This window comes from Ziziphus jujuba, chromosome 6 (assembly GCF_031755915.1).
Source record: "Ziziphus jujuba cultivar Dongzao chromosome 6, ASM3175591v1".
NCBI classification, from domain to species: domain Eukaryota; kingdom Viridiplantae; phylum Streptophyta; class Magnoliopsida; order Rosales; family Rhamnaceae; genus Ziziphus; species Ziziphus jujuba.
The window spans coordinates 10,113,291-10,129,999 of NC_083384.1; the positions used below are offsets into that span (position 1 = coordinate 10,113,291).

Below are 16,709 nucleotides of genomic sequence, written 5' to 3' on the forward strand. Positions count from 1 at the left end.
GTTCTTGTTTCATTCTTTTATCTACATAATTATAAGTAACATGGTTTTGAGCTGTTAAATGTTAGAAATATGAGTTTTATTTCCTTCTTAGTTTTAATGAACTTTCTGCTTAGACTGTTAATTCTTGAGATCTAAAAATACAAGGAATTAAAGGCAGAAAAAGTAAACCGAAAATAAAACATGGGACCAAAAAATGTTCAATAACTTATAGTGTTATTACATGTACTTGATTTGGATCTGATGAGAAAGAACTGTGATTTGGATCTGATGAGAAAGAACTGCATCTTCATCCAACAAAGCCAGTTGAAACATAATATAAAAAATATGTATGTGACCCATATAATTGAAAACCTGCAATTGGGTTCATAACGGAATTTTTTGTGCCTCAAAAAATGCATATTCTATCTTTCTTTATGTATTCTTCAAGACGATGTTCTAGTGAACTCCGAAGATAACTATTTTTCATGTAGAACTGAATAACTGATAACGTTGTAAACTAAGCGTCATCACATCTGGATTGATTTGACAGGGTCAATTACAGAAACTCTGCACGAATCAGTCTTAATTTCTTCGAAGCATACAAAAGCATTGGAAAAATATTTACTTCCCCAATAAGAATAATCCTAAGAATGTTGAATCAGAAAAGGGATTTGTCACACTCTTTTGCGTTGAAAATATGAAACTCTATACACTCCAAATCATATGAGTATCAGGATATTTATTATTATTATTTGTCTAAATTACTGCCAGCTTCCCTTTCCGAACCCAACAAACCAGTTGGTGGAAGAAAGTTCTTTGGTCCATAAATACTTATTTGGCTCTGCTGGAAGGAAAACGACCCAAAAGACACATACAAGGACCTAAAATCTCACACTAACTTGGTCTAAAATGGCAGAGAATTAAACCGTGTAATATCTATCCTTTTGGACCACCAAAACGTCAAACTTAGCATGGCTCCACCACCATTGTAATATTATCACTTTTCATCATAAAACCCAAATCTAGAACATTGTACACATTAAAGTTTCATATATATCATCCAAAACCATAAATTATCACACATTTACGACCCATTAATCCTAATCATATCCACTTTCTACCCCAAAAACTCTGGATTATTAATTACCATAATATATAAAACATATGCATATATATATATATATATATATATATATATATATATATATATATATATATATATATATATATATATATATATATATTTTTTTTTTTTTTTTTTTTCAAAGATTTTGACTTCGGCGGTTCTACAACTTCATAGAATATTCTAATACAATTTACAATTATCCCAATTAAAAAGTTGTAATCTTTGCACTCTTTTTTTTAAGTCTAAATGGCAAGCAAAAGGCCAGGCAAAGAGCGCCTAAAAAGGTCCCTAGGCTGACTCTGCCAGAGAGTGAGACTCTGATCATGCCCAATCTCCCATCTGGGAGGCCTTACATCTCTGACAGTGAGCCAAGTATTGAAGTACTCTCTGAACTGAGTAATAACACCATTTTTAAGCGTCCAAACATGGACCCAGTAAACTTTGGCACCTTCCCAACCCTCCACGATCACGCAGTCGCCGATGGCCGTGACGCTTCTGGGCTCGAACAGGAATGCCGTGTGGCTGGCCTCTCCGGTGAGGACCCTCATCATGTGGTTGCAGCGTGGAGGCCCGTGGAACCACCATTCAAGGTCGCTTGCTAGGAGTGATGCGGCTGTCTCTGTTTGTCCCTGTGCTAGCGCCTTGTAGAGTGTTTCCACTGTGGCTCTGTTTTCGAGTTCTTGTTGGTTTGGCAATGGAGATTCAACAATGGCTTCTTTAGCTGCCATTTTTTCTCTGTTATGGAAGTGAGGTAGACGAGTTTAGTTGTATTGTGTCACTAATTTTTAGGGAAATGGAAATGACGCTTTTTGCTCTTTTCTGTGCATGGAATTGGGTTTGGGGCTGAACCTATTTATAGCAAAGAAAATGGAGGGAGGAGGTGGGGGGTAGAGAGAAAGAGAGAGAGAGAGACCGATTAATTTTTTTTTTTTTAAATTATATAACCCATGCTCTTATAGCATATCTATATATAGCAAAAGAAAATAGAGAGAGGAGGTGGGGTAGAGAGAGAAAGAGACCAATTAATTTTTTTTTTAAATTACAAATTACCTTAATCCTATTATTTTATTATTCAAACCTATGCTCTTATAGCATACCTATTTATAGCAAAAGAAAATAGAGGGAAGAGATGGGATAGAGAGAGGGAAAGAGAGACCAATTAATTCATTTTTTCAAATTACAAATTATTTTAAATTTTATTATTTTATTATTCGAATTCATAACCTCGTAATATAGATAAAAATACTTAATCTTTAAATTTTATTTTTCTATTATTATAATTTTATAGGTAGAAATACTCAACTATTCGCCAGATCAATTATCATGTGATTTAGTGATGGCATGGAAGATCAAACGGGCTTGGATTTGGTACCCCTGCATACATGCATTGACTATGTGGGCTTCGCTTTCTCGATGTAACATGATTATTATAGGTTTTTCAAAATATAAAGGAAAAAAGAACCTTTAAAATACTTAATTCTAATAACCATGGCTCAATATAATCCTGAAATTCGGTGGAATGTTATAACCTATGCATTATTATATATATAAATATAGAAATTGTTAGAACTTTAATTATGGAATGAGAAGATATTATATGTGCGGGTCATGACAGGATTCCATTTTCTTTCTTTTGTTTTTTGGTAATATCATTATCTCATTTTTTGATTTTTAAAGATGATATGCCATTACATTACTAGTTTAATGTAGATGGAAACACAAAAATGAAGAAAAATATCCCATTCATTATGTCATTTTGTATCCCTTTTAATAATCATATGCAATGTAAACTATCTATAATTATATACAGCGAAAATGTTAAAAAATAGTAAAATAAACATAAAAATCCTATATAAATATTATAATATATGCGATGATAAATTACTTGTAATACAATATTATTCATATACCAATTACATAAAAAAGTTTAATGTTATGGAAACTATATCCTAACTTAAAAAGACGACACAGCACCAAGGAAGAAAAGAGAAATTAGTAACATAGTTATGTAGGTAACATTTTCAATTAACCAATTAAAACTAAAAATTTTGAAGAGCGACAATATTTATCATCGGTCACATGTTATCATATTACTCATTATAAATTGACAAATAATCCTTATGATATCATCTATAGAATAACTATAGACTATAGAAGCTAATTATATATTTTTCTTTTCTTTAGACTTATCAGCTATGTTAATTCTGAACTATGTTGATGGTTGCATTTTACTTCTTAATTAATTTTTTGGTATTTTGGTTTTTAAACTTCAATTTGTGGTGCACTTTAACCTTTAAATTTTTTAGCAATTTCAAAATTTGCAATGTACTTACTCCAACAATAAACTAATAAAATTAGATAATACTACAAGATCCTAATATATTTCATAAAGTGCATCACACGTTTTAAAACTCCTAGAAATAGTTTAAGATCTAGAGTATATCAAAAACTTAAAAGTGCAAATACCAAATTGCCAAAAAGAAAAAGGTTCAAAAACCAAATTACAAGTACAAATATAGTTTAGAATCTAGGTGAGCCAACAAGTTTTTTTTTTTTTTTTTCCCCTAAGAACATGTGTTAATTTACCTTGAAGATGATCTTAAAATAATATAACTTGTATTTTCAATAATAATAATAATAATATAACATTTGTAGGAACTGGAATTAAACCATAAGAATTTTGGTTAAAAAGATCTAAATTGTAAATTATAATTTATAAGTTCATGTTCATAATGATTTAAAAATTTTTCCTTAAAATAATCGTATAGTAGGCTATGCTTCTTGTGGGTAGAATTGGTGGAGGTTCTACTAATAATTGTGGATAGAAACAAGTTGCCGGATGACCAATAGACTTGAGAAAGTTCGTCATATCACTTTAATTTTAATTATCATATATGTAAAAACAAAATTGTATATTCCATTATACTTTAGGCATCTTGTGCATAAATCGACCCTTTTGGATCCTTATATCATTTTTTTTTATTTTATTTTTTGGATCCTTATATCTAGGTTTTTTTCCCAGTTGCAAGGCAAGAACCAAATTTTATATACGTAAAAGAAATTGAGAAACAATCGAACTAATCAACTCTTGCACTAAAAAGTTATATAATATTATGACAACCATAGAGTAGAACATAGAATCATGAAAGGCGATGACAGTTCCTAAATGGCAATGGCAATGAGATATTTATTTTTGAAATAAGGCTCCCAAATATTTGTCTTATACAACTGATAATTGTTTTTCTTTTTTTTTTTTAGCATATTCTAATGCATATATATAAGTGTCCAAAGGAGCAAGTACCCACAAAAAGACGTTAAAAATTTTCAAAGGAAAGAAGCTTTTCCTGGTTAAAAGTAAAACAATTTACTTCATATGGATAGTAATAAATGTTTTTATTCCTGAAAAGTACAATAAAATAATTGAATAGGGATAAAAGAAGAACCAAAAGCTTTTTTTTTTTTTTTTTTTGGGTAAAAAATATAGCGATGATTCCAGCTAGCTAGTGATTAACATAGAAATAGTTAATTAATAGATTAAAAATAAAAGACAAAGAAAGTTTGTCAAAATCAAACGGACAGAGTTGAAATTTCTGATGAAGATGGATTCAAGTCATGAATAACCGAGTTTAGAGTAATTTGTAATTAAAAAAAAAAAAATAGTCTAAATTCCTAAAGGGAAGGATGAGGGAGAGTTTTGTCATTTTAGAAAAATACATGATGTTGGAGTCTCAACTCTTGAGAAAAGGCCAGGCTGGAACAGGCAAGACTGAGTTCTTTTTGACGGCAATGTTTCGTCGTTTCAATAAGATTAAAACATCTCAGCCACGCTGTCACTTTCCGCGTGCGTGTCATTTATTACTATAGTACATTCCCACAAATATCCTTTATTTATTTATTTATTTTTTTTGTTTTCTTTTTAGTATCGAATAGGGATTTGAATTCTAAGACCACCATCTAAAAAACAAAAAAAAAAACAATGAATTTGTTATCGGTCAGTCTCATGAGAGACACTTTTTCGAAATATATTGATCTGTTCGTTTTTATTTAAAATTTATTAATCATTATTATCTAAATTGTCTTGTAATATAATAATGTCTACTTGAATTACCTTTTTTTTAATTAAATTGACAAAAGAAAACATAGTCACAGACTTTCTCTCATATATTCTTTTTGTACCATGTTTCTACCACTCAATTCATAACTTATAGTACAGAGATACATAACAATGTTATCCCCTTCAATAAAATAAAACTAATTAGCTTAAAACCTTCAATCAATATATCTTAAAAATAAATAAATAAATAAAATAAAATAAAAACTAACTAATCGCCACAAGCCCAAAGTTTGGAGAAATTCGGTCCAACCTGGTTGATTTACAACCTCACGTAAATAAATACAAGCTACGTGTAAAATCTTCCATCAAAGAAAAAGCTACGTGTAAAATTTGCAAACATGGCCCATCTAATAAAATCAGGCAAAGTAGCCCAAATTTGGCGTGGACCCCCTTGTTACCTGTCCAAATCTTTTAGTTTCAAACCTAACCCACAAATTATTATTATTATTATTTAGAATATATATATATATATATATATAAGCAATGTCTGACAATTTTTTAGATTTTTTTAAAAGAAGATATCGGTTTTGATATTTATGTGGACAGTATATATAATAAAATTAATATTTATTTTAAAAAAATATCTGTTTTTTTGCGGATTGTACAGTAAAACCATTCTATATATATATATATATATATATATATATATATATATATATATAATATTTTAAATCATGAAAATTAAATTAATTTTTAAAAAAAATTCAAGCCAAGACAATTATTTTGTGTGCATAGCCAATAGGCATCCATTTAATTTAAGAGAACCAGTTGGATCCAACCAAGAAGAGAACACAACCTCCTCGTGTACATGGTGCTTAGACATTCCCTCTAAAGCCCTCTCAAAGCTTTAAATTTTAAACCCCACAACAAAATAAATGAATAATAATTTTTTGGGCAATACAATGAACTAAATAAGCTAACCCATCATTTGCTGGATTCTTGAATCTTTGCTGTCTGATGGAACGTGTGGAAAACAATATCTTTGCTCCAAAATGCATTTAATGTTGTTTTATCGTTTTTTGCTTCTTTACAATATCCACTTCTCCGCCATCCGTCCATCGAATCCATTGTATATATTATTGATTTTCCCGGTAGGAGGAGGATCGTTTTCAAGCTTAAATTTCTTTTCTGAATTTTAAGAATTTTTGGACATATTTCTTATGGATCTAGATCCAATCCCATTTGACCAATTTCTCATATCGGATTTTTTTTTTTTTTTTTCCCTACAACTTTATGCACAGTATGGGAATGCAAAATTAGGCGACAAAATTACTCCTACCTTGAACATAATTTGGCTCAAATTTTCGGTACAACTTCTCTACCATACAATATTGGGCGTGGTGTTGGTTTGATTGAAACATATGAAAATAGATCGACTACTAGTATCAATCAGCAAACCACTACAGTTCTTTTAACTTTTTTATATGTTTATATATATATATTGAAAATGTCAGGATTCGAATTTAAAATCCTTATCCAGATAAACAATAACAAAATAATTATGTTATTTTTATAAAGATTTAAAATTAAAACAATATAAGATTTTTTACGTTATCATTGAATAGTATCATTTAGATAGATTTTAAGCTGAATATAAATATATATGATAATAAAATCCATTATTCTTAATCTAATTTGATTAATTTAGATCCGATGGAACAAACTTGTTGTTTGAAATCTTGTCAAACATTAGTTATTGAGCCGCAATGAGATATTGTGCAGATGACGCCTATTCTTCTCCACCATATATATGAAATTGAACAATTCTATGAGTACCACCAACTGGTGCAAAATGGACTACTAGACTGAATGATATTAATCTTATAATTAATGTTGGTGGAACTTGTCAGGGTCATCTTCAAGGGGCTGAGGACCCCCAAAACTGAGCTGAAGTCTCGGAAGAGAGAATCCAAAGCCATTCCAATGATGAGATTAGTTCAAGTCCCAATCCATGCAATAAGACGCCTCTCAGTTTCAGCAAATTTTGGGTTGTAATGTAAGTTGTAGAGTGTTAGGTAATGAGTGACAATCCATTTAAGTTGCAATGTCACAAAATTAAAGCCACAAAAAGGTTCTCTGAATTATTTGTATAGCTTTCTCTTTGGTGTGGTGATTAATGGACCGTGCATGTCACGTGCACACCTTCTTCTTGTAGATGGTCATCACGCCCTTCCTTCCACTCTGCCCTTCACAAATTTCAAATTTGCATAATATCAGTCAGAGAAGCATCCCCACATATTATACGCATCAGGATTTGTTTTTTTCATGAATGTTTCCATCGATAGTATTTGATAAATAATGTTTATTTCCAGAAAGACCATTTTATCCATTACAAACATGAGAAATAACTTAAAAGAGAATCACACCTGTTCAAAATTTGTTTTTTATTTTATTTTTATTTATTCATTTTTGGTTAATGAAAAAAATATTGGAACACTAGATGATGGTATACTCATGCAACCAGAGTGGATCCACTTGCGTCGATTGGACAATTTACTTCCCATCTATGTCCATCTATGTTTATAATTCTATAGGTATTATCGCAAAGTTGAAAAACCCAGACGACGATTTTACTGAATACTATGCCCTATTGGTAAAAATCTAAACACATTACCAATCCATTAGTTATCACCTAGGTTGTTCAAAATGTTTTTATTTTTATTTTTTATTATACTTGATGTAATTATGTAAAGGAGAGGATTTAAAACCCAATTTATGAGGTTTTGTAAATAATTAGAACAGCTTACAAGTTTTGTAAGGATTGATTGGATTGGATTATATAACTCATTAGTCATTCATTACCCATTAGGCATTAGGTTGGGTGTTAACACCCAACAAAATCCTATCTACCATATTACCAATGGATTGGTGCTTAGTCAAGAATCAACACCAAATTGGACGCAATCTTCAGCACACATCAATAATTGTCCTACCTGTTTCTTTGTTTTTTTTTCAAATAATGGAAAACATAAAACTCCTTCACAGGCTGTTCACATTTTAGATTTTAGGATGAAGAGTTCGCATTCCTTTAAATAAGGCTTAAGCCCAATTTCAGAGTCCATTTAATTTCGTCGAAGCCCAATATAGTGGTCACAATTGTTGATCACATCGGTGAGCGAAGGCGAAACCACTTGGCTGTTAAAGTGAGGATGTGCGTGAGCTGAAAGCAGCCACATGTCTGTTTCTCCATGCTGCCTCGTCCGAAGACTGTCCAAATCATCACCCGCATGTATACATAAACACACACTTATATGTTATACATAATTTTGTTCTACTAAACATTACATCCTATTGCCAATACCATCGATAGGACAGCAACACAAAATAAAATCTTAGCAATAGCCTAGTAGAAAGGAGTTGATATACTTACAAAATTTTGTTATAAAATGTGTACATTCTCTCGATGTGAAAGATATACTAATAGGCCAATGGATTATATATATAGTTAAATCATGCAATCCATTGGGTGTGGGTCGCATATAATTTGTTTTTTTCGTTTCTTTTTTTTGGATAATTCATGTAATCTCTTTGTACATATCCTTAACCTGTTTTCTTATAGAATTATGTATTATATAAAAAAGCTAAAGTTGCTGAGTCTGATATTCCACTGTCTGACCTTATCCATTTTATTCTCCATGTAGGCAATTAATGATGATGAAGCAGTGACAATTTTCGTACGAATCATAAATAATCAAATGACATCCAGATGATAGGTGGATGGTAAAAGCATAAGCTGTCCAATATTATCCAATAAAATATTTCTATATATATATATATATATATATAAAAGTAGATTCACTTTTCGGATAATATATCATTACCAATATATGCCATTTCTTTTCATTCATCTCTTCAATGGAGGATTAAAAAAAATTGTCAATATCAAATTTGATACTTAAATTTGACACCAAATTTGCATTGACAAAATTTGACATTGGAATCCCTTTTCACAACATTTGTGAATCACCTAACATTTAATTAACTAATTAATACTATTTTATATTTAACTAATAAAAATTAATGAATTTCATTATTATTCAATAAAATTTAAAGTTCGGCATTTCTACCTTTTAATATTTGCCATTGGAATATACATGGCAAAATTTGATATTAATATTAACATTACTATTAAAGAACTCATGTCAATTACAATGACAAAATCAACATGATAAATTTTGAAAACGTCAATTACAAAACCATATTTGCCATTGGAAACGCTCATTTCATGGCATCAACCATCATGCAAAACAAAATAAAAGAACAAACATTAAAAGTAGTAGAGAGAAAGTACATGGTTTTGATTTCAGGCAGGAAAATTTCAAAACGGAGAAAAATCTATAAAACCCATTACTAGAATGGAGTTTTACACCCAAAATCAAATACTAAGACAAATAGCCTATATATATATATATATAGATATAGATATAATATATATTTACAAGTACTTTGTAGGTTTAGGGGATTGAAGGCTCGTCTTCATCTGCTGTTGGAAACAACAACCATTCATCAGGAGAAGGGCTTTGATGGTCATTTGCACCCACAAAACCACCCACTTCTTCTCCTATTTTACCAAAACAACTACCATTCAATAAAGCATTATTTCCCAAAGAATATTTGAATTTCGAATAATCCTCAGCATTATTAGCATCGTCCAAGGTCTTCAAAAACCCAAACCACCAGTTATAAGAAGCAGCTTTTTGGCTCTCTTCCCACTCAAATTCCAAAACTTCCTTGGCTATAGAAGAAGCCGATGGTACTACTACCGGTGCACCACCACCATTACTTGCCAACACTGAAGGCGCAGTTGTGGACCATATGGGTCCAGGGATAGGCATGGATTCCAACAATGGATAACAATATGGAGAAGAAGACCCATAAAGAACCTGCTTCTTTAAATCACAGCCGTAGATGCTACATGGTGATTCTGAGGTGCCCATCTGGGCAACAAAAGCTGATGATGATAATGGTGATGGTGATGATGATGAGGAGGAGGAGGATGAGGATGAGGGTGAGGATGTCCTATGCAGGTGCAGGGCAAAAGCAATCTCTCTTCTTGCCTCAGCTACATTGATAACAGAGTCCTGGGTAACTTTTCTTGTTCGAGATCTTCTTCTCATTGGACTTTTGGGAGAGATTGTTTTCTGAGAAGCCATGGAAGGAAGGAAGACAAGGGTTTAATATTTTTAGTACTGAAACTGAAAAATTGGAAAGGGGAGTGGGATTTTAATGGATGAGAAAGAGCAGAGAAAAAGATTATTAAATGAAAAGGAAAAGATGGGTCAGATTCATTATGACATGTAAATTGACACGTGGTGGATTAATGGGACACATCAAATCTGTTTTTTTATTTTTTATTTATTTTAATTTTATTTTTTATTTTTATTAAATTTATCTGAAGCTTTGGAAGTCACTTTCTGAGTAAAAGTCTTTTTACTCTTGTGCCAAACAGCCCAATTGTGCTCTGTTTACTCTGTTTCTCTGATCAAGCCGCTGCTATTTTGCTGTTCTTAGCATTTAATTTTTAAATGAGTTGAATAAAAGATCCAATTGAGAAATTTTTAGAAGCATTGGATAAGAGTTTGAGAATTTAATTGCTGATTTTTCAGATTCTTCTAAAATAACCTTTGTTACGGATTTTATCAGAAAACGACGGTTCATGAAGAGGACTAGATATGGAAAAGCATTTTGACATTTTTAATGTTTTGGTACGAAACTAAGAAGCCAACATTTTTTATTTTTTTTTTTATTTTTTGGGGTTAATATAAATAATTTATTTTTTACCATGTCTTTCTATTTTATTCTCTGTTTCTTTGTTTTGGGAAAGTGTTTGGGCCTTTTTTTGGTATCCAACAAATTAAAATCCAATTAAAAAGGTTAAGAAGGCTAAGTGCATTTTATTTATTTATTATTATTTAGTATAGGTCTTTTTTTGTATTTCAAAAACTTATTCAAAATTCAAAAGCTCTTTTTGTAAAATATATATATAGATACACATATATATATTTATTGGTGTTCGGATACAGTCGAGAAGCATTTATTATAAAAAAAAAAATAGTTTTTTTTTTAAGAGAATTTCAAATTTAAAACTTTCTTCAAAAAATCGAAAATAAACTTTTAAAAGAAGTCCAACTTTTCCTTTTACAAATATAACTTTTTCAATAATATTCTCATATATTTTTTAAAAGTTATAAAACTACTCTAAAGAATCAAAATTTATATTCCCATCAAATACTTTAATAGCTTTCAAATAAAAGCTTTTCCTTCTAATAAATCTACTAACAAAAGCTATGCTCAATAGACGCTATGGAGATAATTTATATACACTTCTAATGTATATGCACCAATAAATAATATGTTGCCCATAATTTTTATCATATTACCAAATATCCGAAACTATATGTCTTTTCATTTTCATAAAAGTTGTAAGATTTCATAAATTTTCTAATTAAAAAAAAAATGTATAGATTGGCTTCTGAGGTCGTCGAGGTGTGTATATAGAAATACTCAGATATTTATGGATTCAAAGCTAAGGGCTTAGGAGGTTTGGTTCAAATGGGTCTACGGATCCATTGGGTACTAAAAATGGATCCCAACCGAGACTTAGATCTTCTTGTGTAATTTGCATCCCATCACTTAAAAAAAAAAAATACAGAAATAAAAATCCCAGACCCAGTGTTCCCAATCTAAACACATTTTCCCATGCTAACAAATTTGATTAGTTACAACTAAAATATCTTTGTACGGAATATAATAAAAATAAAAATAAAATAAAAAAGAGCAGAAAATTTGGAGTGAGAAAATTATATGCCAAGTCCTATAATCTAATACAAATTCCTCTATGCAACAGGTATAGGTTTAGCATGCCAATGCCTATAATCTAATACAAAGAACAATAACAATATCAAGAGGCCTGGCCACGTGGCAACTTGTTTTAGTAGAAATTTAGGTCAACTTCCAGTTTGGATTGAAAATCAAAGTATAATTTATAAAGAAATAGTCCAACTTGGGTTGAAAAAAATGGAAAATTGAGAAGAAGACACAGATTTACAACTCATGGTGTGGTAATGTTTGAACATTGACAACTTCAAAGAGAAAAAACAAAAGGTTCTTAAAAGCCACAAAGAAAGAGGGTCTCTCTGTCTGTCTCTGATCAGATCAATGTTTTTGAATTTCCCAGCTTTGCTTATGGTTGAGCTGTCCACTATGACCCTTTGACATTATCCTATTAATTCTCTTTCTTTAGTCTCTATAATTCAATGCAGCTTATATATATATATATATATATATATAGACTCTCTCACCACTGTCAAAGCCGTTGAATCAATGGATTCCACTATTCTTCGTTGAATCTAATAACCTTTATTGTTTTAATTTTAATTATTTAATTACCTTTATGAGTTTTTCCTATACAATATGTGCAGTAGTATTATTTTGACTTCAGTTTTGTTGCATCTAGCCCATTGAAAGAAGGCTTTATTATTATTCTCTATTCATGTTAGAGATTGTTTGAATAGCATTTTTTAGAATAGTTTTTATTTTTTTTATTTTTTTTGGCTTCAATCTTTCAAAATCAATTCAGTGGAATAGAATTTTTATTTCATTTTTCTTTTCCTGTATAGAAGGTCGGATTGGATATAACAATGGAAAAACAAAGGAAAGTTTGGAACAAGACCTTTTTCTATCCTATATATGGTTTTAATAATCTCAAAGTCTTTGTAAAGATTAAAAAGTTGTTGAATCATCAAAAATATATATACCACTATTAGATATTAAAAGAGTTCTTTTTTTTTTCTTTTTTTTTTGGCTTTCATTTTTTCAAGAACAATTCAATGGGATAGAATTTTTATTTCACCTCTTTTCCTTTATAGAAGGTGGAATTGGAGATAACAATGGAAAAATAAAGGAAGTTTGGAAAAAGACCTTCTATCTTTATATATGGTTTAATAATCTCAAAGTCTTTGTAAAGATTAAAAAGTTGTCGAATCATCAAAAAAATTTATACCGCTATTATAATTATTTAATACAGTGAGCTTGTCGGCAGGAAGAAGCAAAACAAGGTAATTTTGCAGAGTCAGAGAGTTTTAACTTTTTCTTAAGCAATTTAATGTAGGAGGTGGTGCAACTTTTCAAAGCATAAATACAGGGTGTAGTACGGCATGTTCCCTGTAAATGTAATTACAAAAATCTTCTTCTTCAAATTTGTTGCTTGTTGTAAGCGACTGCTTTTTCTCTCAAGAATCCATGGACATTGATATGTGTGGATTCGTAGGGTCAACCAAACAGCTCTTATCTAGAGGCCTTTAAACCCTCTGATCATGACAGCTTTGATACACTATACCTCTTCTTCTTCCTTTAAATCTATATTCCTCTTTACTTGGAATATATAATTTTATATTCAAATCAAAGTTCATAAATTAAAGTGGTGGGTAGTGGGTGGCTAACCACTACTTACTGTTTAATCTAACAATAACCCAAATTAAAGTTATACTCCATTAGCAGGCAATTAAAATCATATTTTAGTTTTAGTAATTAGATTTATGTACTTTTTTTTTTTTTTTAATATGTTTGGGCCATAAGATTTATGTACAAAATTCAGTCCCCATCCAAACGAAGAAAAAATAAGTTGATTTTTAGTCTCGTGGAATTATTGGCTTTCTCAATCATGTTGGAGAGACTTAATTAAGTACGTCAGTTGAGAATCAATGCCATTATTTATTTATTTATTATTATTAATATATATATATATATATATATATTTTTTTTTACTGATGAAACTCGAACCCAGCTCATGGGCTAGGCTGATGGTACCGCTTACCACAGGGCTGCCACATGGCCTCTTATTAATAGTATTTCTTGGTGAATTGTGAACAATTGCTTTGATTCGACCTTAAGATGTCAAATTACGTTAATCTATTAGAAGTTCTTTTCATCAAGAGTCACATTTTAATTAAGAAAAGAAAATCACGATGTTCATATTCGTACCAATTTTAATTTCACCCTCAATCATGCATGCAAAAGGAGATAAAAAAAAATGATTTAAAAAACAAAAAAAAGGTTTAAGAATTAGGATCAATTAAAACCTACAACGAATTGACATGACAGAAGCAAATATTCAACCATCCAATGCACCTGGTTCCTGCCTGCCTGCCTGCCTGCTTGCCGGCCAAGAAAATAGTAAAGAAAATACACTCTTAAAAGTGTTTTAGTTTAGCTAGAAACTATCCTTTTGACCTTTTCTTGACAATAACAACTCCAAGAAGTTATTTATTATAAAAAAAAAAAAAAAAAAAAAGAAAAGAAAGGCTTCCAAGAAGTTAATCCATTGTATATGGAAAAGCGAGAAGTGGTAAAATCATTTATTATATGCAATGTATTCTGGTTTTGGAGTTCAAAACCATATATAAAACAATAAAGAAAGACAAAATCAAGCTATAGTATTCTTCAAAACTTGCAAAGACTCTGATTCCCTGGTTTAGTTTGTTGAACTCCAAGACCAAGAGGCAGAGCAAATGATAAAGCAGTAAATAGAGCTTAATTTGTTTTTCCAAATGAGAAAGCACATTCCGTTATAGGAATGACTAAAATTAATTGATAGCTTATAAAATTTACAATTGAAATTGCTAGTCAATGATTGAGGGGGGAAGGGAAAAAAAAAAAAAAAAAGATAACCTCTTACAAGCCTAATAAAATGCACAATTTCCATCATTAATTTTGGAGATGATTTTTCTATTTTTTTTCAATAATTACCAAAACTTATAAAAAATAAAAATCTACAACCCCACACAATTTCTTGAAGTGGTAATCCCACCATCAACTACTAAATTATGACCACTAACATACTTGGATTCATCACTAGCAAGATAAAGAGCAGCCTCAGCTATATCTTTAGCCCTCAAAGTTGGTCCTTTCAAGTTTGCAAGCCCTCTCACAAACTCTTCCATTTTCTCCACTTCTTGCTCACTTGGAATCCCAAAATTCAAACATTCCTCTTCTTCATCTTCTTCACCTCCACACCTCCATGCATTCACAAGCATAGATGTGGCAACCCCAAATGGTGAAATGCAATTCACTCTAATCCCATAACGGCCCAATTCGCAGGCCGTGTTCTTCGTGAGCCCAACAATGGCGTGCTTCGAAGCCGAATAAGCATGTGGTCCGAGCCCTCCCATGACACCCGCAACGCTCGCTGTGGATATTATACACCCACAGCCTCTCGGAATCATAACCCTCGCTGCGTGTTTGATACCCAATGCGACTCCTCGCACGTTCACACGCATTACACGATCGAACTCGTCGATGTCGAAATCCATAATGCTTTTGCGTTTGGATTGGTTTCCAAGAACACCGGCATTGTTGAAGAGAATATCGAGCTGCCCATATCGGGAAATGGTGGATTGCATCAGGTTTTCCATGTCTTCTTCCAAGCTAACATCGCAGTGGACGTAAGTGATCGAATGGCCCAAAGTGTTCGATAAAAGTTCTCCGAGAGTGTCTTCCACATCGGCGATTACTACCTTAGCACCGTGCCTCGCGAACAGCCTCACTGTTGCTTCTCCAATCCCTCTTGCCCCACCTGTGACTATAGCAACTTTTCCCTCCAATCTGTAAACGAAAAAAAAAAAAAAATGGTGTGGTTGATTGTTAGGCATTTTCACCAGGAGAAGAATAAAATGAAGCAAAATATATTATTGAAATTTAGAAATGTAAAAACAAGGGTAGTCTTGGATTTTGTGTAGTTTTTGGACTTGTTCAAGTGTATAATATATAATTGGAGGAATATTAAAGATGTTCCTAGTAGTGAACCTCATTCAAAGAAAATTATAGAATTGAATTATTATTCAAAACTAAGCAAGAAATGCAGAAGAAGCATTTATTCTAAGTTTGTGTTTGTGGGTGTTAATTGTGAAGAGGAAATTAAGAAGAAGAAGCAGAAAAAGAAATATAAAGGCAATGGAAGAAAGTACCTTCTAGGAGAGGGAGGATTGGTTTCCCATCCCATGATATGAATTCCATGAAGGGCTTTCTCAGGCATTACTTGGGCAGGCATGGTGATCAAAGAGAGAGAGAGAGAGAGAGAGAGAGAGAGAGAGAGAGAGAAGAAGAGCAGAGGTTTTCTGAGGATGTTTTGCGGAACGAGGGAAGAGGGTTTTTTATAGGCAGAATTAGTACTATCGTAGAGAAGAGGAAACCCAAATGATCCAGTGGGGTACATGCCAGAAGGGTCTGTTTTCACTATTTCAAGGTAACTTCCTTGGGAAAAATTATGCCTCTACTTTTTTTTTTTTTTTTTTTTTGAAAAATAACTATGCCCCTACTTTGGCCTAGCCTTTTGTAATATAATTATTAATAGGATTTTGTCAAAAATAAAGAAAAAAATGAGACCTATTACCCAAAAAAAGTAATAATAATAATAAGACCTCAAAAATATACTGTAGACCAAATGATAATCCTGTATATGATTTTTCTTTGTAAACAGACTGTTTTCATTGA

At 31.4% G+C, this 16,709-nt stretch overlaps 3 protein-coding genes across 3 annotated transcripts; all 3 read right to left on the reverse strand.

Moving 5' to 3' along the window:
• Positions 1-1,332: 1,332 nt before the first annotated feature.
• LOC107431282 (senescence associated gene 20) lies at positions 1,333-2,041 on the reverse strand. Its single transcript, XM_016042173.4, has one exon. The coding sequence runs from the start codon at positions 1,831-1,833 to the stop codon at positions 1,348-1,350; it is 486 nt and encodes a 161-aa protein (XP_015897659.3). The 5' UTR covers positions 1,834-2,041; the 3' UTR covers positions 1,333-1,347.
• Positions 2,042-9,472: 7,431 nt separating this feature from the next.
• On the reverse strand, positions 9,473-10,558 carry LOC125419091 (uncharacterized). Its single transcript, XM_048464242.2, has one exon. The coding sequence runs from the start codon at positions 10,370-10,372 to the stop codon at positions 9,674-9,676; it is 699 nt and encodes a 232-aa protein (XP_048320199.2). The 5' UTR covers positions 10,373-10,558; the 3' UTR covers positions 9,473-9,673.
• A 4,196-nt stretch (positions 10,559-14,754) lies between these two features.
• LOC107431276 (short-chain dehydrogenase reductase 2a-like) lies at positions 14,755-16,347 on the reverse strand. The gene is made up of 2 exons (XM_016042165.4): positions 16,184-16,347; positions 14,755-15,821 (listed from the first exon to the last, which is right to left on the reverse strand). Exons 1-2 carry the CDS (start codon positions 16,264-16,266, stop codon positions 14,990-14,992), a joined length of 915 nt encoding a protein of 304 aa, XP_015897651.4. The 5' UTR covers positions 16,267-16,347; the 3' UTR covers positions 14,755-14,989.
• Positions 16,348-16,709: the final 362 nt, after the last annotated feature.